The sequence below is a fragment of the Vicugna pacos genome, chromosome 8 (genome assembly GCF_048564905.1).
Source record: "Vicugna pacos chromosome 8, VicPac4, whole genome shotgun sequence".
In the NCBI taxonomy this organism is placed as follows: domain Eukaryota; kingdom Metazoa; phylum Chordata; class Mammalia; order Artiodactyla; family Camelidae; genus Vicugna; species Vicugna pacos.
This window is the reverse complement of record NC_132994.1, coordinates 47,970,480-47,997,405: the sequence shown is the minus strand read 5'-3', so window position 1 is coordinate 47,997,405 and position 26,926 is coordinate 47,970,480. Positions and strand designations below refer to the sequence as shown.

The 26,926-nt window shown below is 35.1% G+C and overlaps 1 protein-coding gene and 1 pseudogene across 3 annotated transcripts in view; one reads left to right on the top strand and one right to left on the bottom strand.

Moving 5' to 3' along the window:
* PTPRK (protein tyrosine phosphatase receptor type K) overlaps nucleotides 1-17,017 on the top strand; it is a 511,934-nt gene extending 494,917 nt beyond the window's left edge. For all 3 annotated transcript variants that reach the window (XM_006200038.4, XM_006200039.4, XM_072965854.1), the window contains 9 exons: nucleotides 1,655-1,809; nucleotides 3,962-4,097; nucleotides 4,330-4,479; nucleotides 5,371-5,544; nucleotides 8,431-8,562; nucleotides 8,702-8,827; nucleotides 11,396-11,559; nucleotides 12,472-12,607; nucleotides 15,534-17,017. In XM_006200038.4, coding sequence (XP_006200100.1) covers nucleotides 1,655-1,809; nucleotides 3,962-4,097; nucleotides 4,330-4,479; nucleotides 5,371-5,544; nucleotides 8,431-8,562; nucleotides 8,702-8,827; nucleotides 11,396-11,559; nucleotides 12,472-12,607; nucleotides 15,534-15,587 — 1,227 coding nt within the window. In that variant the 3' untranslated portion in view covers nucleotides 15,588-17,017. The remainder of the gene's footprint in view (nucleotides 1-1,654; nucleotides 1,810-3,961; nucleotides 4,098-4,329; nucleotides 4,480-5,370; nucleotides 5,545-8,430; nucleotides 8,563-8,701; nucleotides 8,828-11,395; nucleotides 11,560-12,471; nucleotides 12,608-15,533) is intronic.
* The window catches only part of LOC140697719 (ADP-ribosylation factor-related protein 1 pseudogene), a 34,180-nt pseudogene continuing 10,942 nt past the window's right edge, over nucleotides 3,689-26,926 (bottom strand).

The following is a 26,926-nucleotide window of genomic DNA, read 5'->3' as shown; positions in this document are numbered from 1 at the left end:
CAAGAAAACTAGAGATAATATTTTTTAAATGGAACTAGTAATTATTTAAAGTGACTAATTCAAGATACGTATTCATGAATCTTAGCTTTCCTTCATGTTAGCAATAAACAGAAATAGATACTAAAAATCTCTTTCACAATAATAACAAATTCTGAAGTAGCTAGACTATATTTAATAAGATGCAGATCCTAAGTGAATAAAGCCAGTGTATTGAAAGGCATAAAATAAGATGTGAATAAATGGAGACAGGCACTGTGCCCCAGAACTGGAATACTTGGCATTAATACTACTTTATGGATTTAATGCAGTACTAATTGTAACATCATTGGGGCTTTATTTAAATTTTGTTTTCTTTCTTATTTAGAAATAATAAAATGCTAAAAAAGAGGATTTTTTTGAAAACCACATGTTTGAAAATTACTCAAGAAAATTTAAGTTAAAACAAATAATAAGGGAATATGTACTGTCAGATAGTAAAACTTTCTAAAAAGAGCAAAGTCTCTTTGTCTAAAATCAGATCTTTGAACAATTATGGCCTTCCTTACTAGAACTGACTTGAAAAGTAGTAGAGAAAGTGATTCTTTTTTCATGTGCGTGATTTCATGGTGATGTTTATCATAGTCACGTCTATACTTCCTTGTTGAGCCCTGCTTCGTGTAGGGTATTGTGCGAAGAACAGGAATGAAAAAGAATCGTAAGATGTGATTACTGGCTTCCAAGGTTTTGGTGATACTGGTCTATATAGGATAGACTCTAAAGATAAACTTGCTAAATTTAGCTCATTTGTTTCATGCAATCTTTCTACCTTTTCTGATGGAACAAGTGAGATTGAGATTTCACAGAGAGCTCACAGTAGAGCTGAGAACACAGAGATTATAGTGGGGTTTTGGGGACTACAGACTGCACTGTTACTACAATTTACAGGCTTCTTTTAACAAAGAGGATGGGAAAAGCTTTGAAATGTGCATTTAAAGGGTTTTCTTAAATTAATCCAATAGGAAAGAGGCACAACAAGGGATGATTTTCTTCTTTCATTTTGTATTTTCTTTCTTTCTTTCTTTCTTTTTTTTTTTTTTTTTTTGCTATTTGCTATAAATAATCCTCTGTGTGCTGAGACTTTGCACAGTTAAGAAAAATAGTCTGCCCGAAGAACAGCTTAGCTGTCTGTATAGTTTTACAAGCCAATCTAGAGTAGCAGTGTTCTGGAAAATCCCTACATGCCATGCCTCAAAACCATTTTCAACATGGATAAGCAAAGCATTAAAACCTCTTTGTGAGGTGAGAAGCTAGAAAGTTGCTTTTATACACCACTTGAGAACTCAGTCATTGGGTCAATAGGGCAGCATTTTAACTTCCCATTTCTTCCTTTTCCCCTAATAATTTTATATATTGTCATTCCAAGTAAGAAACAGACTGTCAAGGTAAATAAAATTTACCCAGACTTATAGAACTGAGTAAGACTTGTAATTTGCTTTCTTTGGCAGTTGTCTGAAGATAAAGGTAAGCTCGCCATGTCAGCATCCTTTTTCAGAAAAAGTATGATCTTTGATAAATTTCTCCTTTTTTTCATGGTCAGTTAGGTCAAGTACCCATGGTTGTCTTTAATGGCTTTATTTTGGTCCTCTTGAAAACACTTCTTTACATGTTTGCACAGAGAGGGTACAATGAGATCCGTGAGGTTAAGCAGTTCCATTTCACCGGCTGGCCTGACCACGGCGTGCCCTACCATGCTACAGGGCTTCTTTCCTTTATCCGACGAGTCAAGTTCTCCAACCCTCCCAGTGCTGGCCCCATCGTTGTGCACTGCAGGTGAGTGGTGGTCCAAATGGCATTGACTGTGTGCAGCTAGCTTTTTTTTTTAAGTATCAAGACAAGGCTTTTAGGACTCTACTTCAATTTAAAAAAAAAAAAAAAGACTAGGCTTTTAAGCACAAAAATTAATGCATGCTTATGAGGTTCCAGCTTGCCTGTACTACAGATAAGGTAAAACAGCAATGAAATAAAAGTTAACTCTAGGGAGGATATAAAATAAAAACTTCAGAAATAAATACATTCATCCTAATGTGTGTAGTGTTGTCCATAATTGCAAATGTAGAAACTCTGCCTTTTAGTGGCAACATCTGTGTGTGCGTGTATTTTAATCACTCTTACAAATCCCATATTGTATGGAATGGTAGGTAAAGATAGAGATTTCTTGCCAATCTAGTAAATTCTCAATAGAATCCCAGCTTTTAAAACTAAATTTGAGACATACAGAGTTACTAAATGGCCTAAATTGCAAGAATTTGTGCTGTAAAACAGCTATTTAAGAATTAAAAAAAAAAAACCATCCATCAGAGGTCCTTGAAAACTACATCAGTGAAATCCAGCAAATATATGCCAGGAAAAATGTGAGTATTATCCAGACTTTCTTCTGATTAGAAATTTCTCTTAAAACAAGCATTCAGAGACACTAAAAGCAAATTACGTGGCCTCATTTCAAGATATGAACAGAAAGATATATACTGAATCTGAAAAGCTTGTCCTAAATGCTGCACACCGTTCTCAGTCAAATACTATCCCCTCTAAGCTACATAATAGATGGTTGTGCTTAAGCGTTTTTTTTTCTTTCTGAAAATCCAGCCTATTCAGTATTTAAATGACCACATATAAAAGGGGAAAAATAAAATGCAGAGAATGAAATAAAAGTAAGGCATCTCATTAGGATCGGATATTGTGTACCCTGAAAAAAAAAATCTACAATTCAGTCCTCAGTCTTCCTCAAGAAATCTGATGTACTCTTCAATTACTTTCCTGTCTCAAACCCTGAGAACAGTGATTGAAAAGATGGTGGGCAAAAGAAGAAATAGATAGCCACATTACCTTTTACTTATATTTCTTAAAGAACAGCGAGTTTAAGAGAAGTGACCAAATCTAGACAATAAAGAAATAATGTTAATAGTCTATCTATGCATTTAGAAAATGAGATAAATGGGTTCTTAATCCTGGAATATCTTGACATATCATAGAGGTTTACATTCCTATGTATTGCTTGCTTCAGAAGTGCTCCAAGATTCTCAGATACTCTCTTGAAAGAGAAGTGTCATTTTCTATTTACACTCGGGTATCTGAATTTATGGAAAAAAGGAAGCTGACTACAAAGTGAATTTTGCCCTAAAAATCCCAACTACATCTTGTTTGCCCCATTGACTTCTATATATAAAATTGGAGAAATATTCCCAATGAGTAAAATAATTGACAGTATATTATGATTAAACTACTGAATTAATTACAGTAAGATAGTGCATCTTTGTGACCTGTTAAGAATTATGTTTTATACCTAACAATTCAGTTTCATTTTTATCTTCAGATCACCACTCAAATATTCTTTCCACTGTTGGTCTCTTCCCCATTGATAACTACCATTGTCTTCCCCACGCTCACTATTAGCACTGCCCCTGAATTGAGACTCCTCAGATTTTCCATTTAAAGGTTTTGGAGTTCATGTTCTTTTGTCTTGATATTTACAAGAGTCTGTCAGACTAAGAGAGTGAACTGGCATTCTTGCATTTTGCCAGAGTACCCATCACTACATGAACATGAGTCTTTCAATCTCAGGTTAAATTTTAAAGCATGAATCCACTCCTTGGTCAGGTCTATGAGCTTGAAATTTATGTAAAACAAAGACTGTTTAAGAGAGCTATGGAACTTGAGCCACATGGATACATTTATTTTCTAAACACAATTTGATTTACAAAGTTATGTCTTTTCACTTGGAACTCTTGTTCCAATCTTCAGTTTACAACAAAGCAGATACTCTACATGAAGTTATTTGTTCATTAATAAGTGTTTACACAGTACATACAAATTATATCTTGTACTTTGTTTAATCAATTTTATTCCACTTATTTGAAAATCAGAAGGATCTTCAAGTTTGCATAGACATGCTTCCTGCGATTCTTCAGATATGTTTATTTTTCAGTGCTGGTGCTGGGCGAACTGGTTGTTACATTGTGATTGACATCATGCTGGACATGGCTGAAAGAGAGGGAGTCGTTGACATCTACAACTGTGTCAAAGCCTTAAGATCTCGTCGCATCAATATGGTCCAGACAGAGGTATACTGAGTCATCAAGAGTGGCTTTGTTTTGTTTGCCTCCCAACATTTATCAAACTAAATAGTAGATGTTTTTCACATCAACTCAATATAAGCTCATCAAGTCATACAGAAAAATATTGGTGTTTTTATTAATATCTTATATGAAGAAGATTCTTTGTATTATCTACCTTTGATGATAGAAAATTTTTATTAAAATATTATGAAATTTTTTCTTTTCTTTCTTTTGATAGGAACAGTACATTTTTATTCATGATGCCATTTTAGAAGCCTGCTTATGTGGGGAAACTGCCATACCCGTCTGTGAATTTAAAGCTGCATATTTTGATATGATTAGAATAGACTCCCAGACAAACTCTTCACATCTTAAAGATGAATTCCAGGTATGTACTATGTCTAGGACTTCTTTTGTGAGCAACTTATTACAGTTTGTTCTGGGCATTCTTAATTCTTCTAAGGAAGGTCTTTCAAGTCAAATTTATAACCTCTGACCCTATTTTAAGTATAATATAATACCCATCTCTTTTATTATACATATTATGGAGTCACTTCTGTATTAATGAGCTCATATCTGCTGTATCTTGAAGGACAAATGAGTTCAGAGTCAGGGAAAAGTATGGGGGAAGGTATTATAAAAGTCAAGTTTAGTGATAATTTGTGTGTATTTGCAACTTTTTTTTAAATGCAGTCTTACAGGTTTTGACCTTCTGTGTCACTCACAATGTGAGATCAAGCACATTAATAATAATTGCCAAAGTTTTTGCTACACATTTTCTCTAAATAACCCAAAGGTTTTCAGTGCCCTTAAAACATCCCTAAAGCTGTGTGACTATGAAGTCAAGAATAGCTCTAGAAAAACCTAATATTTGATTCTCTGCCCAGTGCGGTTTCCAACATGCCACACTCAGCACGTCTTCAAATATGGCATGCCAAAGTGTTGTTAAGAATGATACCTTTGATGACGGGCCATCATTGTGGGCCACTCTGATTGTATTTACCTTGGTGAGGCAATACATTTTGCAGGTAGCTATTGTGTTTAGCTTCCCTTTTCTCTTTAAAAAGAGGCACACTGAACAATGTGTGTATTGTTTCTTTGTCACTTCTCAGGCTTCATTAGCTTTAACTACCAACTCTATCAGCCTGTCATCGTGGCAAATGCCATTGCCTTGCACAAATCCTTCACTTTCTACTTGGCCTCCTAAATACTTGATGGATCTGTGTTATGCTATTAAATGGGTCACTGTCTTTTAACCTGGGTTTGCTTTTCTTTTTAGACCTTGAATTCAGTCACCCCTCGACTACAAGCCGAAGACTGCAGTATAGCATGCCTGCCAAGGAACCATGACAAGAACCGTTTCATGGACATGCTGCCACCTGACAGATGTCTGCCTTTTTTAATTACAATTGATGGGGAGAGTAGTAACTACATCAATGCTGCTCTTATGGACGTAAGAGACTGCTCTCTTTGTTACTGTAAAGTGTTATGAAAAGCTGCAAAATCGATGAACACTGGCTGGTTTTCTTTTCAAGAAAATTAAAATGGCCTAAATGGAAAATTGTCAGCTTTCACTGAAATGCAAAAAAAAATTTTGAGGGTGATTTTGAATTTCCCTTACAGTGATTCTTAAGCACTATAAATTTTAGGCTTTATTATAAATTTGATGCTTAATTGTCATTTACTATACCCTGTACAGGAAATATTTTCAGGTGATATTTTTCATCCTATTTTCAGGAAAGTGAATCATGCTTATCTATTTTGAATACAGTTAGTAATGAATTTTTAAAATTACAGAATGCCATATTCTACTGAAGTTGTGTTAATCTGAAGATTTTTATCTCTGACATTTAATATTCCACTAATTTATAGCTAATTTGTTTTATTGGTTATTAATTGAGACTATACATAAATAACTAGGGAAGGCATGGAAGATACCATGTTAACACATTGATCATAATGAAAGAGCTCTTTTGCCCCACCCCAAACTTCATAAACTCTAGATGGTAGAGTGTGTATTCAGCATATTAGCATCCCACAGACAGAACAACATGGAAAGAGAATTTTAAATTAGTCTTTGATGACCTTGTTCTGCTTACCTTGGGAAGAAACAGGAAGGATGTCAAGTTCAGAGTCCTTTTAGTTTATCGCCTTCATTCATAAACATTTCCAGTTTTTGCCCGTTAGCCTATGAAACCATAGCAAGGAGAAATTAGATGTCAGGGTTCATTCCTGGGTGACTGATAATGAAGCTTTCTAAGTTATTGCTCCTATTGTGTTTTCCAGAATTAGCTTCTGATAGTAGAGACTTAGAAAACCCCACATTACACTTCTAACTTTTACCAAGTTGCTTTGTTCCTTTTTATTCTACAGAGCAGAATAGTTTAAAGGCAAGCTCAAATGGAAAGTTGCCATTCTTGCTGTGCCCAGAGTCTTGCCTAGTCATTAATCATATCCTCTGAAACCTCATTGGATCCTCATTTTACTTCTTCCTATTTTAATTGTCTGGAAAGACAAACATACTAAATACAGAGAAAACACACAGACCTTTTTATTTCTGAGTCAGTCTAGATATGGGGTGAAAAAAGCTGTGTGAAAAAAAAGAGAAAAAGAAAACTTTAGGAGAGATATTGATGATGCATGTGTTTGAGATATTGTTTGTCTTTTGGCATCTTTTTCAAATTTTTCTTAATTTCCAGGTTGTTTTTTAGTTGATATGAAGACTGAACCTTGCATTCTACCCATTCCTATTCTCTATGTAATTCCCTGTGATTCAACAAAGATGTATTTTATAGTCGAAACTGCTCTGTGGGTTTAGTAGTGTAGTTGGGGCTTCAGAAGAGTCAGGTTTGGCCTGGGTTATAAGAATAGGGTTCATTGGTCAACACCCCCCCTTCTGCCTCCCCTCTATCCCATCATATGTGTCCTGCACCTTTTCCCATGCCTGTGAAGAATTAGGAGTTAAGGCCAAGGATTCTGCAGATTCAAAGCCTTAGATGAGCTCTTGCACTTAAGAAAGGAATAGGAAATCTTCAGTTTTTCCCATACCATCATCTCCTCGTCCATCTCCCCGCCCCTGTGCCTCAGAAAATGAATAAAAAGCTTTTAGCCTCCTTTGACTTACTTTCTCATGGAGCAGACATTTAATTGCAAGGAAAGCTTACTTCTATCTTCTGATCCTTTCTCATGAGCCTTCATAACTTTCTGGGGAGGGCACTCACCCCAGTGGCAGGTACAACTTTGTGAGGTTTTAAGATCATTTAGAAGCAGCTGGTGAATTACCACCTCCTCAGATTTATCCCGTAGTCTTCCATGGAGTGAGATGCTATGTTAGCAGCATTTCCCAAATGGTGATAGGATCTACGAAGTTCAAAGACCAGTTTCTACACTGATGTTAAGACCCTTGAAAAACTAAAGAGTAGTATGATACAAATGTGTTAGGAGATCACAATTTTTATCAGTCGGAAATCTATCTCGGGCAACTGTCTAGTATTATTTTTTTAAAAATAATTAGTGTAACTTATTACACGGAAATGTTTATTTCTATTTTAGTGTAGATCATTAGTCTGTAGAATGACAGATTGCCCAGGACAGGTAAGTATATCCCCTCCTTCTAGAAAGAGATAATGTGTTGTGTCCCAGGCAATTAGCATTTAGTAAACAAGGGATTATTTCCTCTTAGGTGGGGCCAGGGTGTGCATTGGTTTTACTCTCTGGCACTTGAAAAATCCTAAATGATTGAAAACTATCATTCTGACCATTGATATATATTAGAAATGCACAAAAAACTGTGGGAAGGAGATTGCCTACAAGATGTGCAGAATATGCCAGTAATATCCATGTAATATAAAAACAAGAGTTTGAAACATACTTGTTTTTTCTTATTTGGAGTGGAGGAGAGCCAAACAGTTACATAACAGTGGGTAGAAAATAGACAGATAGACAGAGATATACACACCCCTCAGGGAATTTTATGCCTTCAGCTCGCAGACTGATTTCCTTTGGAAAACTGAAACATGAAGGATCTTAATCTCAAGAAATTCTTTAGTCTCTTCTTGTATTTGTCCTATATTTACTTTTCTTCACAAAATAAAACTTAAATTCTTGGCTTGGATTACTCCTGGGGCATCAAGGTCATACCATTAGCCTGACTACCAGTTGCAGTGCATTCTAGTGGTCCAAATCTTTTATGCTGTGGCTCAAGTAGTAGGTTGGCTCCATCTCCATGTGAAGTTATGGTGATGTACTGGTTCTGCATTGAAGTGTATTGAGTCTCCTTGTACAATTGATTACTCATTTTAAGTTCTTATGTTTCTCCATCTCCCTTGTATTTTCACAGAGCTACAGGCAACCAGCTGCTTTCATCGTCACACAATACCCTCTGCCAAACACTGTGAAAGACTTCTGGAGATTAGTGTATGATTATGGCTGTACCTCCATTGTGATGTTAAATGAAGTCGACTTGTCCCAGGTTAATGGTTATAGGTTGCTTTTGTGTACTAAAACATATCTTAATAAAGTAGTGATAAAATGCTAAAATCTGCTTTTTATTACCCTAGTTAGAAAAAAGGTGCTCATTTTCTTTTTCTTTCAAAACATTCATCCTTTAGGGCTGCCCTCAGTACTGGCCAGAAGAAGGGATGTTACGATATGGCCCAATCCAAGTGGAATGTATGTCTTGTTCAATGGATTGTGATGTGATAAACCGGATTTTCAGGATATGCAATCTAACAAGAGTAAGTGGTTAATCATTTTAACTTTGCTGATCCAGAACAGGTGATGATAACCATGATAGGGTATAATTCCATTCAGACAAAAGAGAGAGAGTAAAATTAATTGGCATTGCGTAATCAGTCCCAAAGCTAGTAATTATCTTATGCCTTAGCACTAGAATAAAAATGCATTCTAAAAACAGGAAAGCAGAAATGCTGGAAGCTAGGTTTACTGGTCCGCTACTAGCCTAATGTATTCCATCTGGAAATCTAAATTCAGATGCCCTGGTTCAATTGAGTTTGATTGGGCCTGGCCCCTGAGTATGTGTAGACTTATCTCAAGGTTGACTGTTTTATTAGCATTGCTGTCCAGTCCAGAAGAAGCATGCAATTGAAAACCAAGAATATAATAATAAGGACAGAGAAGAAACATATGTCAGATCAGTCATTCTAGAAGGGTTCCAGGTCACTATTCCAACTTCTGTGTATAAGAGAGAGCCCCAGGCATGAAGGAAAAAGTAAATGACAGCCATCACTGATGCTCCTCCTACAATTCATCTACAATTTGATTCTAAGTGTCCCAGCGTCTGGCTCTGCCCAGATGTATACCTAGATCGTGTGCTGCAACCACTGTGACTTTTCTCTGTAGCAAAGCAGCAACTGTGTCCCTCAGGAGTCTTTCTTTCCTTGACTCTTCATGTGTTTTGCAATCAGTGACAAATTAAATGTGGGGTCTCTCCTTCAAAAAACCAGAAATTACTAATAAAACTGTTTAGATTATGTAACCTCATAGCAAGCAGAATTTGAAAAGAAGACATTACCAACTCCCATGAAATTATGCTCATATTAAAGAGAAAAATTACTCTTTTTTAGAGCAGCAGTTCTATGTATGTGTATTATTTTAAGTGTGTGAATAGGACTGTCATGTTTCAGTGTTTCGCACATCAAAATGGCTATATGTGTTTCTGGTTAATAAGTCTATATGTATATAAGTAGAGAATAAAATCATATCCAACTCTATTGCTCATTTCAGTAGGAAAAAAGGATAACTTCAATCATGTCATAATATTCATGCATATCTTAGATGTTAATTTAAAAGGATCTCATTATGTCTGCACATCTGTTACAGTATGGTTCTAGTAATATTTTAGGTGAGAAACCATAGCAGCTAAACTAAGAAAGTAAGGCTTGTCTGTTAATTGAACTGTTTATATGAAAAATATTCTAGAAACAGAAACTGAAATTTATGTTACATTTTTTGGTCAGCATATTTGTTTATCTTCCTCTATATTTGATATTCTGGACCTTATTAGTGCATGATTTTTCTTTGTGTTCCCAATCTCATTATTTAATGTCATTCACCTTACCAAATATTTAGTATGAGCCAACTGGAGGCTGGGGGTTATACCAGGCAGTTCCTTGTTCTATCAAAAGATGTGTATGTAAGCCCTTGCCATGTGGATGCCTAGTGATATGACTCACTCACACATTACAAATTCTTCTTTTCATTTTCATTTGAAGGCTTAAGTTCTCCATTCATTTATTCAACAACGCTATTATTTAGAAAGTATTTTGCTAGGTTCTAGTGATAGAGATTTGAGGGGAAAAAAGAGATTTTCTTGTCCTTAAAGAGTTTATATATTATCAGGGAAGACAAACATTAAACAACTTGTATAATTATTTATGTACAAATATATGAACTTTTGTAGAGAAAAAGTACAAAATGCTGAGTGTTTGGGTGACCTGACATTGCTGGGTGATCAGAGAAGCCTTTGAGGTAGTGATATTTAAGTGATATTAAATTTGAAGAATTAGTAGGAGCGATTTGGGCATGGGGTAGCCAACTATCCTGGTTTACACAGAACAGAGATGTTTCCCAGAACACATGAATTTCAGTGCAAAAACCAGAAAAGTCCAAGGCAAACCCAAGTTTGTTAGAGATTGAGGAGGACAAGCAAGAAGGAAATGTCCAAGGCAAAAGGGAGAGTATGTGCAAAGTCCTCAAGGCAAGAAATGACTTGAGAGATTAAGAGGCCAGTGTGTCTAGAACTTGAGTTGAGTGTTAGAATAATGGGAAGTTGGAGAAGGAGGTGGAGCCTTATCTTATAGGTATTTTTAAGCCATGGCAGCAATTTGGATTTTATGCTATGATCATGTGGAAGCCATTAAATGAGGAGACTGACAAGATCATATCTGCATTTCAAAATAATCATGATGTTTACTGGAAGATTGATTTGGAAGGTAATCAAAGTTTGTTCAGAGAGATCAACTAGGAGTAGTTATTATGATTTGTGATTGGGAGTAGTGGTCAGTGGTAATAAAGAGGAGATGAATTTGTAAGTTATTTATGAAGTATAATCATAGGAATTGATTATTGGATATGGGATGTGAGGGAGAAGCTTGTGAAAGGATAATTCTCATTTAAGTTAAAGTGTTTCTGCACTGGTATGTATATATTTTGAACTTACATCATCTAGACTCAGTCCAATGTCAGTATCATTTATGTCAGGTGTAAACTGCTATGAAACTTCTACTTTGTAGTAAAAATTCTAGTCCCACTTTATTTACATAAAAATGCTTTTCCCTCTACAGCCACAGGAAGGTTATCTGATGGTGCAGCAATTTCAGTATCTAGGGTGGGCTTCTCATCGAGAAGTGCCTGGCTCCAAACGGTCCTTTTTGAAACTGATACTACAGGTGGAAAAATGGCAGGAGGAGTGCGAGGAAGGGGAGGGCCGGACGATCATCCACTGCCTGTGAGTATGGCGGCTGGACGAGGCCACTGAGGGGCCGTGGTGCTCATTCCCACCTGAGCCTTTTTCACATTTTCCATCTTAAGAGAGTAACTGAGTCACATCTTACAGACCCCAAGTCAGTATTATTTTAAAACAGTCTTCCTGTTTCATGATTCTACAATTCACTATTAAACTTTTGTATTTAAAAAATTATTATATAGTTATTATATGATTTAAACTCTTCTGAACACTACTCTGAACAACTTTTCTGATTTACACTGTGTGCAAATCTAACAAAAGCTCAAAGCATCTAAGTTGCAACCCATATGAAGCAAAATTAAAATACAAAGGGAAAACTTCAAAAGGTAATGTTTTCTTTTTTCTTTTTAATTTTTTATTGAAGTATAGTCAGTTACAATGTGTCAATTTCTGGTGTACAGCACAATATCCCAGTCATGCATATACATACACATATATTCGTTTTCATATTCTTTTTCATTAAAGGTTATTACAAGATATTGAATATTGTTCCCTGTGCTATAAAGAAACTTGGTTTCTTAAAATCTATTTTTATATATAATGGCTAACATTTGCAGATCTGAAACTCCCAAATTTATCCCTTCCCACCCCTTTTCCTCCAATAACCATAAGATTGTTTACTATGTCTGAGAGTCTGTTTCTGTTTTGTAGACGAGTTCATTAGTGTCCTCAGTTTTTCTTTAGAAAAATTTTTTTTTAAGATTCCACATACGAGTGATATCATGGTCTTTTTCCTTCTCTTTCTGGTTTACTTCACTTGGAATGATGATCTCTAGGTCCGTCCATGTTGCTACAAATGGCATTATTTTTTTCCTTTCCCAAACATATATGATTGCATGATCTATGGTCACCAAAACCTTCAATCTAAAATGCCTTTGCTTTCTTTGCTTTCAGAAATGGTGGTGGGCGAAGTGGCATGTTCTGTGCTATAGGCATTGTTGTCGAAATGGTTAAACGGCAAAACGTTGTTGATGTGTTCCATGCAGTCAAGACACTAAGGAACAGCAAGCCAAACATGGTGGAAGCCCCGGTGAGTCACAGAGTCTTAGATGTAGAAAGCAGTGTAGTGATTAGTCAGTCATATACCTACTTGTTGATTTGACTTCATACCCACATTCTAGAGAATCAGATGTGTAAATGAGTCTTTGTGGTGACTCTCCTGCTTAATTGATGAATTGCCAAGTATTCCTCTCTACCCATATAAACTCAATTACATATCATATAAACTGCTAATGGTGAAGAACACTGTTTTCCCTTAATTTGGGAAATTTCTAGGATTTTTTTCTGTTGTGGGCAATAAATACTTGCTACAATAAACTTTGGTAAATGGCTTTATAATAAGAAAAATCCTGCTATCTAGGCTTTATTCTTGTTCATTTTTATTTCTTAAAGCATACTGAGTTAACTAGTGAAACGTCATTTTGAGGGATATACACCTAGGTTGCATTAGCACTTTAGACAATGTTTTTAAAGGGCAAATGAAATTTATTTTAGTCATTATCTATAATTATTTATTTCTGGTCAAATTATAAAATTTTTAACTATTGAGATCGACAGTTTTCAACTTTTACCAATTATAGAGCATAGTCCATATGATACAACTTGAATTTGCCAGGTCTCATAAAAACTGGACATGACTTACAAAATAAGAGCTGGTAGGTATACGTATGTAGGAGCTTTTCTGGTTGAAGCTATATGTAGAGTAAGAAAGAGTTAAACTTCTCTAGCACATTTGACTTCTAAAGCAATGTCTGTGGGTTACACACATGTGCGTGGTGGGATGGGGTCGGGAGCAGCTGTGTAGTTTATGCTCACACAAGAGTAAACCAGAAAAACCAAGCATTATTGTTGCTTCCCCTACCTTTATCAAGATGATCAGATAACTAAACTGAGCAATTCAATAAACCTTTAAAGTATTTTTACCACTTCCTGCTCATGGATTGTTCACACAAGAGGTGCACTGCTTCCTGAGACAAAAATCTGAAGAGTTACATTTACGTTGTTTCACTTTTAAGAACAGTCACAGGCTTCTTCCCCGTCTGCAAGTCCTCAAACCCCCTCTACTCCAGCTCATACCTTAGGTTACTGCTCTTGTCCTGATAAGATGACATTGGTTTTTTTGCACGCCGGGGGGGGGGGTGATGGCAACAGAGGTGGAGACAGGACAGATTTGAGCAATTTCTAAGGTAGGACTCTCAAGTCTTTTTACAAAATGGATGGGTAATGATAAGTCTTTAAACTCTCTGCTGTCTGATGATTTCTTAATGTAAACTCTGCCTCTATCTCTCAGATCAGGTCTTCTTAAAGTCATCAGTGAGATCACTACTGGCTCAGAATTCAAATTTTACCTCCAGATTTAACTCATTTACCACCATTCCTTTTTTAAAAAAGTCTGTGGTTAAACTATGCCATTCTAGAACTTTCTAAAGAGTTAACTGTTTATTTTCATATCCATATCTCATGAATCCAGACTAAATGCCCAACACTCTGATTTGTGTTTAATCAGGGTTGATGATTAGTTCAGTGTGCTGTTGAATTGAACTAAGTTTGGTAAGGAAATTTTGAGTGTAAACCAAATTGCTAGAGACTGATTAAAGAGACATAGCTGTTTGCAAGCACTTCTTGGTTCTGGAGATGCATTTGCCACAGTGGTAGGCTAATTTAAATCACACCTACACCTACTTGATAATCAGGGTAGGATTGATAAAGACCTCTTGGGGAACGTTTTTATTATCCTCATTTATTGCTCGAGATACCTGAAATTTCTTTCTTGAAATAATATGCATTTTTAGATTGTTCTCTAATTAACCTGAATTTCACCCACTTGGACTGAGTTGGGAAATTTTTAATACATATTGTTAAGTCATAATTTGCCATGCAGTCTCTCAATTTTTCTGAATTCTTCAAAGTGGAGCAACATACAGATGGACTCAGAGGAAAGTCAGTTTTAACTCAAAAATTTTATTGCCAACCAAGTGTCAAACAAATAAAGGCAGGAGAAATAAACTGGGTAAATAAAAGCTCAAAAAATTTAAGAACCACTAACCATTCTTGAAAAATTTACTTAAATACACTGATGAATGAAAAACAGTGTCAAATATTAAGAATTTGGGATCTTCACTAAACTTATGAAAATCATTTCATGCTGTATGTACATCAAATCATAATACACCTTAAACTTACACAGTGCTATATGTTAATTGTATCTCAGTAAAGCTGGAAGAAAAAATTAAGACTTTGGAATTGTGAAGTGGCAGTTTGAAATGACTAGCTTTCTTTTTTTAATGCTAAGGAAAAAAATCTGAAGTGTGGAGAAGAATATTTGCACATGTTCCCTCCAGGATTATTTATAATAGAGAAAAAAATGCAATCTGGTAGTCAAAAAATCCCTATGTTAGACTTTTATGTAGTATAGAAAAAAGTGTTCAATAACATGAGAAAAAATACATAATAATGTTAAAAAACAAAATAAAATATAACATTATATCCTCAGATATATGTATGTAATTATATTTATTCTAAAGTGGTTATTATTTCAACCATGCATAAAAATGGACCAAAGTAAAACTCTGGTAGTATTTTAAAAGTTGCTTCTGATAACAGATTCTTAGAAACTCTCTTTCTGTTCTTTATATTTTTGTACACTGGAAAAGTTTTCTGTAATTATCAGGTATTACTATTATGATCAAATAAATAATATTGAAGTTTATTTTAATTTGGTATAAAGTATGAGGCAAAGACAACATCTTTTTACATGAAGTTCCCTTTTCTTAAACAGCAATCATTAGACTCAAATGTAAAATATGTGTGCCTAGATGTTAAACTTGGATATAAAATACAATTTTTAATTCTTGAATAATCTAAATTGAATGCCAAGTAATCATTTGGTAGCCGTTGTTCTTCATTATTCTCCTTTTTTTTAACTTTGCTCAACCCTTTTGTTTGAACATCCTCAGGAGCAGTACCGTTTCTGCTATGACGTAGCTCTGGAGTACCTGGAATCATCTTAGTTGGGTGAGACTTCAAAGCACATCCAAACAGAACCTGTTCGTCTGCTGAGCCAGCAGCTGTTGTACCTGTGACACCTGTGCAGAAAGATTTTCATGTGGGGGGTGGGAGGCTTTTACATTCGAGAGGTAAAAGTATTTTTCTTATGAAGTTGTGTATCTTAATAAAAAGGACTCAATTAGTTTCTATTACTGTATGAAAGCATCAACATTTCATGCCACATAAATTATATTTAATAAGAAGCAGATTCAAATGAGAACTTATCAGTGTTTGTACAGTGAATATGCAGCCTTTTCTCTCCTGGTTTTGGTAGAGCAGCCACCACATGTTGCATGAATTCATACTTTCTGTGGCATTTTTCTCCCTTCTTTTAGGTAAAAGATGTTAAATCTTTTAAAGGAAAAAGAAAGAAAAGCTGTGCAAATTCATAGTAAAGTTCTGTTTTTATATGTTTCAAGTGTAGCAGATCTCTATATAAATATATAAATATATATAACTGGCTTATTTTCTTTTAATGTGCAATGATGGCTGGATCATTTGAAGTTCTTTTTTGAAAAAAACCATAAGCCAAAGATTCAAGTGTAAATATGTCTATATGGAGAAAGCACATTATATTTATTGGTTACTTACATTCCTTTTTTGATGGCTAAAATACCACCACAACACAATCATTTTTCTTTTCTGAAGAAAGCTTTTTCTTTCACTAAAATCAATTGTAAACGATTTTTGTAGATTATTTTTTGTATGTTTAGGCTAAGTAGAGGATAAACTTTTTATTCATATACCAGGAAGCAATGTTCTTTATAGTGATTCTCTTGTGTACATGCTTGTGAATTAAATTTATGTAAAGCACCTTGGCAATTGGGTCTTTTAATGTAGGACCAAATTAAAACATTTTGCTGAAAATACATAATTTTTCATGATTTCATTAGGTCGGTAATGGTTTCGTGATCATATATGGGAACTGCACACATTCAGTGGCCTTGCTGATGACTTGTGTAATGTTGAACATAGCCTTTAAGCAAGCATCATTTAAATTTTAAAGGAATTGGTCTTTTCAGCCTATGACCAAGTACTGGTCAATAAATCAAGATGGCAACATTTATGCTTTCAGGGTCAAGTTTTAGCAAACTGTAAACTGTCAGGGTGATCTAGTGTTTCTTTTGATGTTTACATGCACAGGCTTTGGGCTCTGAGCATAAACAGTGTGAACAAATTAATGCCAGATTCCTGTTTTGTGCATTGTCACAGGATTCTCAAGTGAATCTTTCTAAATGTGGTCTTGTTCACGTGCTTCACGTAGCTATAGCTTCGCATCATCAGCTTGCAGTTTGTTATTGACTAAAGTATCCTCTTACTAGATTGCCAGTTCATGACATGGTGCTTATGAAGATTTAATTAAAGTAAGAGTGAAATAAAATTTTTATAATTACAACAACAGTCACTGTTTGCACATCATTTTCTCCCCCTTAGTTTTCATGCCTTCACTTCCAAATAAATAACCTAATCTCACTGATACTAGTAGACCACAAAAACTCTATTAAAAGTAAAACTGATGTCCAAGTACTAATTTCATTTTTGTTCTTTAAATTGAATTTCAAAAATTCCATATGAATGGGGAGAAAGAAAAAAGGCCAGAGATTGACATCCATTTTTTTGAGTTGTTGCATTTGTATGTCACTTTTATGTAATAGATATTTCCTATTTCTTCCTTGTAACAAAGTTGACAAAGAATAATTATAATCCCTATTTTACTGATGATAAAATTGAAGCTAAGAAGGTAAATGATTTGTCAATAGATTCAAATCTGAGTCTGATTTAGTAGCTCACTCTCTTCGACTAAACACACTGCTTCCCCAGGGGCATGGCCAAGAAAATTTGGCACTTCATTCTTACTGCTCATTAATTGATTTTCTCACAAAGTATTATCATTATGGGTATCTTGAGACTTCCATTTGCTATGTACATTATTAGAACATTTGTGACTTTCATTAGTAAGAATTTAGATAAAGAGAACTTACCTTTTCCTAGGAAGACTAATTTTCATTTAAACATGGGTGCATTTAACAAAAAATCCACAAACTCACCCAAGATTTTGTTACCCAGTAATGTTCATGATGTTAGCTGGAGGATTCTGCAGGGCCCTGATTTCATTTCTATTCACAGGATTGCAGCCAAAATCACCATGAATACTGGTGAACACAAAGCTCAGAGGTCCGTGTGATCTCCAAAATCCAAGCAAAGAACAAAAAGTCCTCTTTCTAACAGGAAATAAAAATGTCATGCTTGCTTCATTTGGGCACCACAGAGGCCAGTCCATCCAGAGACAACTGGGTTGGGGGAGGCGAGTGGGGCGCTAAATCTGTTTTTCCCAAAACTCTTATTCAAAAAGTTACACTTCATACCCTTGCGGAGGTCCTTGAGTAGTCCCATGCATAGCCATGTCCCACTCAGCTGTGGCCCTTGAGGCAGGAGATGTCCTGGAGAACTCTTAAAAAGTGGTCATGCTTTTCCCTGTTAAAGACTTCCTATCTCTGTTAGTTTTGAAACTAAAATTCCTTAAATGGCTGTCATGACACTGAATTTCATAGATCCCTTTCCTGTACATTATCACTAGGGAAATGTTGGAAGTGTGTGGGCAGAGACACACAGCAACTGGGAATTCGAGTTTTAATGAGTCTTGAAAATAAGTGTTAACCTTCTTGTCTGAGCTGCCTAGCCTTTTTATAATATTTAGTCTTTATAGAAAGGGAAGTGTTCTGCATGACTGTGTTGCTGTGTTGCACCCAACTGATCTCTAACATTCAGAGATAAACAAAAAAGAAGATATTTTTTGCCTGGACAAGGAGGGAGAGGAGACATGTTTACCTCTATACTGATATGCTTGTTCAATATTCACCTTATTGAGATCTCTTGGGTTCCAGTTACACATGGCTTGGAAGTCAGACATCAACAGCTGCTCCCTCTCTAATCTTCTCTGTTGCCAGAAAATGCTGTTCGTAAAGAAAGTTCCTGGCATCTAAAAAACTTACAAGACACCTATAAATATTGAAATGAAGGAGGAGAGAAATAATTGTAGCTCAACTGGAAATATGAGATAGTCTTTTAGCTTTGGAAGACAGCCTTTGAGATTTGCCTAACTTTCACAGAGGTGTGACACTTGTACATTTATATTTAATCTCTATGCATTTGAACAAGCAGTTTTCCATAACAAAATAACCAGAAATTAATATAATGTCCCATACTCATTGTAGTATGTAGAATATTTACTCTATAAATTATGTCCATGGGCAGAAATTCCACAGCATTCCTAAATTCACTTCGGTGTTTTAGTAAACACTCCTTTTAAATGTAGGAGCAATATGCTATTTTAGTCAACACTATCCTAAGTGAAAATAGAAGATAGCTGACTGTGCATCCCATAACAATTTCTACCTATGTATTATTTCATAAAGTCCTCTCCTCCTACCCCCCCACCAGCTTAGGGAGGCTTGGAGAGGGAGAGATATCTGAATTTGTTCACAACTCTGGTTTATTCAAGCAGTCTTCAGAGTACTAGAATATTATCACTCTGAAACTAAAAAGAAAAGCTCTGTCTTGGGATCTACTTTAAGTAAGCTATAAGTGGCTTCTGGAATATAAATTGTCCAAAAATCAATGGAAATGTGGATATATAACACTTCTGAACTTCCAGCTTCCTCCAAAGTGAATTGAAATGCTAACCTGGAAGATAACAAACACCAGAGAGACACTGTTGTTATCAAATCCTGAAAGAAACCAATGGAAGGGGTTTCTAAACTACTGAAGCAAACGTAAAGTCTCTATTGAATATCAGAAAGCTTTTTTTAATGTTAAGATCTGCTCAGGGAGGGAGTGGTAGGGAGATTTTATGACATACCATCTCTCAAGATGCATTTGCCAATTGTAGGAAGTGAGCTACAGTACCTGAAATCTAACGCAGAAAATTGTGTGCTGATTTATTCTGATGTAGCTGTGTTCATTTCAACGTAGCCTTATTAATCTTATAAATTTTATCAGTCTTCATTCAGTTAGAATATATATACCATTTAGAACAAAAAAATTAACAAACCCTCAGTACTTAGATGCAGTCTAAGTAGATGTAGAACAAGAATGTCTAAGTTGAATCACCAATAAGTTATATGTACAGACAAAGACCATGTATTCCCACTATGTTGCACCATCTAAGAGACAAAAATCAAGCTGAGAAAGTAGAGAAAGCAAGATCATGGCAACCACTTGCTATTTGCTGAAAAAGAGATGCCTGCAGGACTGGCGGGTATCGTGAGTGAGAGAAGTAGGCCAACTGTATTTCAGAACCGTCATTCAGGTTGTATTATTACAACAAAGCTTATGCATTTCTAGTAGGGATATTTTTCATCTCTACAAAAATATATCTGCCTCCCATTTTTATTAAAGTACATATTTCTCCTGGCCCATCTTGCATTTTCCCACTTTTGATTGAAAGATGGATACCAGAAATTCTGCCACTTCAGTTCTACTACAAGAAACAATAGCACAAAACTGATGATAAATGGCAATTGCTGCTGGACATGAGGACCAGAGGGAGCGGTATGGAGAGGTTGACTCCACTTGGACTTGAAATCACATGTGATCCTCAAAGAGAATGGCACTCATCTCCTAGCAGTGTTTGCTGCTTGGGAATACGGACCCAACAGTCTTATCTCTCAAGAGGGTGTGGAAATCCAAACTTTCATGTGAACTCAAAAATTTTTAGTATTAGCAACCAATTAAATTCAAAAACAAAAATATACCTCTGGCCCAACTCTGTACAAAACAAAACCTGTCAGGACGCTACACCTGGTCATCTAAGAGCTGCAGCCTCCCAATTTGTGATGTCCATCATAGAAACTTTTTTAAAATGTTTTAAAGAAATATGAGTTTCAGTTATGTTTAAATAGCTATCACTATTTTTCATACTTATTCTTGGTTTCCTATTTACCTATTTTCTCATGTATTTTCCTGTTTTAAAAATATACGTAGATGAATCTTGACTCTTAAGATGAAATAAAACAAGGTCAATGTTTCTGCTCCCTCCTACCTGGACTTAATTCATTAGAGTGTACTTCAGAAAGCAATTCACACATTTCACCTAAATAATCACCCCCAAAATGATGACTAGAAAGTAATTCTCCTGGAAATAATAGCATTGAGAACTCAAAACAGGAGCCCTTGTTCTGTGAGCCATGGGGGGATGGCCTGAACTGTTTTAGTCCCAAGTGCAGTAGAGCATTTGTGGAAGCACCACACTTCCAGATTGTGATGGTACATTCTGACGTCCAAGGAAGGTGCAAAACAGTATGGGCTCTTGCCAGCCCACAGTGGGAACCTGAACTCCAGTTCCATAAATCTAATTACCTGAAGCACAGTCAGCAGACTGAAATTGATTTCTTCTCACCTTCATGTTATAATCTTGGCATGATAAAGTAAGTATTTGTTAACTTTTTGCTTTCCAATATTAAGTTCTGTGTTTCCTGAGTGCTCAGATATGGTCAGTGAGGAAAAAACTATCTTCACATAAGAAATTCTCATAATATGATAGATATTAGAGATGATCAAATCTAATGCCCTTATTGTTGAGTTTAAGAGATTAAAACCTAGAGGTGTCATGTTTATCAGTAAAGGGTCAGATAGTAAATATTTTAAGCTTTGCCAGCCACTAGACTTTGTTACCTTTGCTGTTAGACATTCCTTAAAGGATGGCTAGAGGAAGTTTTTCAAACAAAAAAAGAAATAATAAAGAAGGGAATTTCAAGCATCAGAAAGAATGAACAATGGGAAGGGCAGGATTATGGGTATATACAGTAGAATATCCTTTTCCTCATATATATGTTTTGTAAATTATATTTGATAATTGAAACAAAAATTACAATGCCATCTGACATTCAAGAAAATAATATTTAAAAGTGGAAAAGAAAAAGGGCTCTAAATAGAAGATTTCCATACTTTACTGCAAGTGGTAAAATAGCAATACCACTAGATTGTAATATGTCTCACACACACACAGTAATATACATACATATACATACTGTAATGCCCAGAGAAACCACCGAGAAGATTCTAGCACAAGATACACTCAAAAAATGAAAAATAAATGAAGATGAAATCTTGAAACGTTTATACAATGCACAGAAAATTAGGGGAAGAAAAACTAGAATAAGAACCAGAGAAAATATAAAGAGAAAAATAATAATAAAATAAGTCTAACTGCTAACATACAATAATTACCTTAATGGTCTAAATATCCCAAAAAGTCATAGATTGTCATATGGGATAAAAAATGACATCCATAGACTATAAACAAGAAACTCACTTCATATTAAATGAAATAGGTAGGCTAAGAGAAACAGGATTGAAAAAGATACACCATGCAAGCATTTGATTTAGAAAATAATGATTCGCTATAATTAACATCTGATAAAGTAAACTTCTGAGCAAATAAAATTACTACGTAACGGGACATACAATGATGGAGGGAATCAATCCACAAAGAAGACATATGATGCTAAATGCGTACACACAAAACCACAGAGCCTCTAAATGCATGAAGCAAAACCTGAGATGAAAGGAGAAATAGACAACTTCACAATCACAGCTGGAAACCTTAATGCTCCCACCTCCCCACCCCCTGCCAATAGCAACTGATAAAACTAATAAGACAGAAAAGCAGCAAAGATATACAAGTTCTAAACAACAAAATCCATTGACAGTGTCTAACAAAAAATTTTGAACACTACCCAAACAGCAGCGAAATTATACTTTATTCAAGCACCTATGGAACATTCACCAAGGCAAATTATATCCTGGGCCAGAAAACAAAACCGCAACAAATTTAAAAGAATTCTGTAGAGTACGTTCTTTGACTATAAAGGTGTCAAACCAGAATTCAATAACAGAATGGCAACAGGAAAATTTCTATAAAGGTATGTAAATTAAGCTACACAGTAATAAATAATTCATAGGACAAGAAGAAAATTTTTAAAGAAAGTTTTGAAAAACAGACCTGAAAGAAATGAAAGTACAGCATATCAAAATAAGTGAGATGTAGCTAAAGCAGTGATGAGAGAGAAATATATAGCACTGTAAAATGAGATAAGGTCTCAAATCAATTATCTAAGTTCCTACCTCAAGAAAATAGACAGAGGAGAACAAACTAAACCAAAAACAAACAGAAGAAATAAAGATAAGAGCATAAATGAATGGCAATGAAAATAGGCAAATAGAGAATATAATGAAATTTAAATTTGGTTCTAAAAAAAATCAGTAAAATTGATAGACCTCTAGCAAGATAGGCAAAAATAAAAAGCACAAGAATCGCCAATATGAGGATCGTAACAGAGGATATGATTATAGATACTGCAGCTATTAAAAAGGCAACAAAAAATAGTATATAAAATAAAATGTATACTCATAAATTGGACTATTTACAAAAAATAAATTCCTAAAAAAAAGGCAAAGCATTAAAACTCAATCAAGATGAGATCAATATTCTGAATAATCCTATAACCATTAAAGAAATTGAATTCATAATTAAAAACTCACAAAAAAGAAATAACTAGGCCTAGATGATTTTGCTGGAAAATTTTATCAAACATTTAAAGAATTAACACCAATTTTACACATTCTCTTCTAAAAACAGGAGGAAGGAGCAATTTTCAGCTCATTTTATGAGGCTAATATAAACCTTTCATCAAACCTAACAAAGACAGACAGTATAAGAAAAGCAAAATTAGCGAGTAACATATTTCATGAATTTTACGTAAGACTTTTCAACAAAATATTAGCAAACTGAATCCTATAAAGTAAAAAGAAATTATGCACATAACCAAGTAGGATGATTTCCATGTATGCAAGGCTGGTTCAACATTTGAAATTCAATCAATGTTATACTCTATATATCAACAAGCTAGAGGAAAAAAAGAAAGCAGGTGATCATATTGATTGAGAAAAAGCATTCAATAAAATCCAACGCATTCATGATAAAAACTCTTTAGACGGGAACTTCTTCAACCTAATAACATCTAAAAAATTTACATCTAACTTCATACTAAATGGTAAAACTGAATGCTTTCTCCCTAATCCTGGGTACAAGGTAAATATGTCCTCCCTTACCACTTTATTCAACATAGTACTGGATTTTCTACTTTGCAATAAGGCAAGAAAAAGAAACAAAAGTCATACAAATTTGAAGGACAAAATAAAACTTTTACTTTTTGCAGATGGTATGATTATCTATGTAGAAAATCCCAGAGAATCTACAAAAAAGTCCTAGAACACATAAGTGAGCTGAGTAAGTTCACAGGATACAAGATTAACACAAAAATATCAATTGTATTCCTGTACATTAAAAATAAATGTGATGAAACTGGAAAACACAACGTGATTTGCAATTGGTCCAATGAAAATGAAATACTTAGGTGTATGTACACTTATCAAAACACATACAGGATTTACATGCTAAAAATAATTACAAAATGCTGATTAAAGGAGTCAAGTATACCTAGGCAAACGGAGAGATATATTTGTTTATGGATTGGAAGATTTAATATAGTAAAAATGTCAGTTCTTCCCAAATTGATCTATAGGTTTAATGTAACTTCTATAAAAATCCCAATAAGAATTTTTGTAGATGTAGAGAAGCTTCTTCGAAAATCCATGTGGAAAGGCACAGGCTTTAGGATAGCTAAAATAATCTTGACAAAAAAATGAATAAGTGGGAGGAATCACTCTACCCAATTCTAAAGCTTCTATATTGATATATTAATCAGAAAAGTACAGTATTGGTTTTAGAAAAAAAAAGAGAAAAATTTCTGGATTTAGGGCTAAGCAGAGTTCTTTTACTTAGCCCCCAAAGCATGGTCCCTGAAACTAAAAATTAATAGCTCGGGCCTCATCACAATTAAACACTTTTGCTCTATGAAAACCCATGTGAAGAGAATGGACAAGACTAGAAGAAAATATTTGCAAATTACATATCCAATAAAAAGACCAGCATATAAAAACATATGAAGAATTTCAAAACTCAACAGTAAAAAAAACAACACAACTAGAAAATGTGCAAAAGACATGATCAGACATCTAACTGAAGAGGATATACAGATGACAAGCACATTGAAAACATGTACAACATCATTTGACATAGGAAATGGATGTCACAATGAACTATCACAATACATGCATCAGAATGGCTAAGATAAAACTTAGTGACAACAGCAAACACCAAATGCTGGTGAGTATGTAGACACTGGACCAGGCATTCATTGCTTGCTGAATGGTAGAGCCATTCCGGAAGAGCATGGTAGAATTCTCGTAAAACTGAACATCATACAAAAACTGCAAAAACATACAACTCAGAAGTTATGCTCCTAGGTATTTATCCTAGAAAAATAAAAACTTAACATTCACACAAAAACCTGCACATGAATATTCATAGCAGCTTTATTTGTAATAACCCCAAACTGGAAACAGCCCAGAGTTCCTATACCAGATGAATGGTTAAACAAACTGCAGTACATCCATACCATGGAACACGACTCAGCAATAAAAAGAAACAAACTACTGATACAGATGACAACTTGAAAGAATCTCCAGGGAATTATATTAAATGAAAAAAGCCAATCATAACAGGGTATATGCTGTATAATTCTGTTTATATAACATTTTGAAATGACAAGAGTTTTAGAAATGGGGAATAGATTAGTTATTGCCAGGGATTAGGAATGTAGGTGGTGTGGGTGAATAGGAGGTGGGTGTGGTTATAAAATGACAACACAAGAGATCCTTGTGGTGATGGAACTATTCAGTATCTTGTTTGTGGTAGATGCACAAACCTACATATGCAACAAAATTGCACAAAATTAAATACACACACATGAGTAAGAGTAAAACTGGATAAATCTGACTAATATTAGTGGATTGTATCAATGTCTCTATACTGGATGTCGTATTTTAGTTCTGAATAGAAGGTTTAAGCTTCTCTGAAAGATGAGACTCAAAAAGAGATAGTCTTCTACTGACCAAGGATATGCCACAGGACACATATCACCCACCAGGTGATCCAACGATACCCAGCATACAATTATAAAAAGTTTCAACCAATCTCCAGCGATAAATAATCTAAGGCCATCTCTGCATTTATTAAATCTAGCAGAAAATATTAGGAATTCATTAACTCCTGAGTCCATAATCTCTTCTTCAAATGGCAAAATTACCCATTTCCAGCACATTTTTTTTCTTATACTGTTGGATTGGTAATAGCATCAGAAAGAAAGGGAATACAAGACTGGATTTTAATTCAAATCTAGTGCTTGTCCAGAACCATGCCCCAAAGAGTGAAATTAGGTAGAGAAGACAGAAGGACAAACAAAATATAGAGAGCAAATAAACAATCAAAACAAATGCATAATGATATGTTCTATGCAGAGGATTACAATGGATGATGTTTCAAGTGACCTGGCTAGCTGCAGAGAATAAGGGAGAGAATCCTTTCAATCCAAGGCCCCAAATAGGAAGAAGCTGGATGTGTACAAGGAGGAGAAAGTAGCCAGTGAGGCTGGCACACACCAAGCAGAATAGCATAATGTAAGGTCAGCAAGAGTGGTCCACAGCATGTGTGCTTAGTAAACTAAAGCCAAGAGTTTGGATAAATTATTCATCTTGATCCTCCATTCTCTCCACACCTCACAAGGTAAAATTCAGGGATTAAGCCATTACATTACACGGCAGATTTCAATAAATGTTTGTTAGATATAATTTAAGCCAGACCTAGAATTGAAGCTTCTTTCTGTTTCTCCTGTTTTACCCACAACATCATACAGTGTCTCTGCTTCTAAAAAAGAGCAGACAAATAAATGAAACCCAAAGGCATCTGCTCTTGAGAACTTTCCAGGATTTTCTTTTGAGTACACTGGGTAGCTCATTCCCCTAAGTACTTCGGCACTTCATATATAGTATTCATAAATTCAGTGAGCTGTTTAGTGAGTAATTTGACTCTGGACCATGAGAAACAAAAAATAAATCTGGGTCTAAGGAGACTTCGGCAGTTCATCCAGTTCAATATCACTGATAGAAAAATCTTCTTCCATTCCAGTTGAAACACGTAAATGACAGCAACATATAAACATATTTCACAAACACAGAGCCTACTATAAAAACTGGAAATAAAAGCCTCATCAATAAGAAATGGAGAGGCTTTCCTAAAAAGTGTATAGAAGGCACAGCAGTGAGTTGGGGGTGTCAGGGAAGATGGAAAAGATCAGAGCCTACCTGAAATCACAGAGCTGCCTGACACTAAGAGATGTGC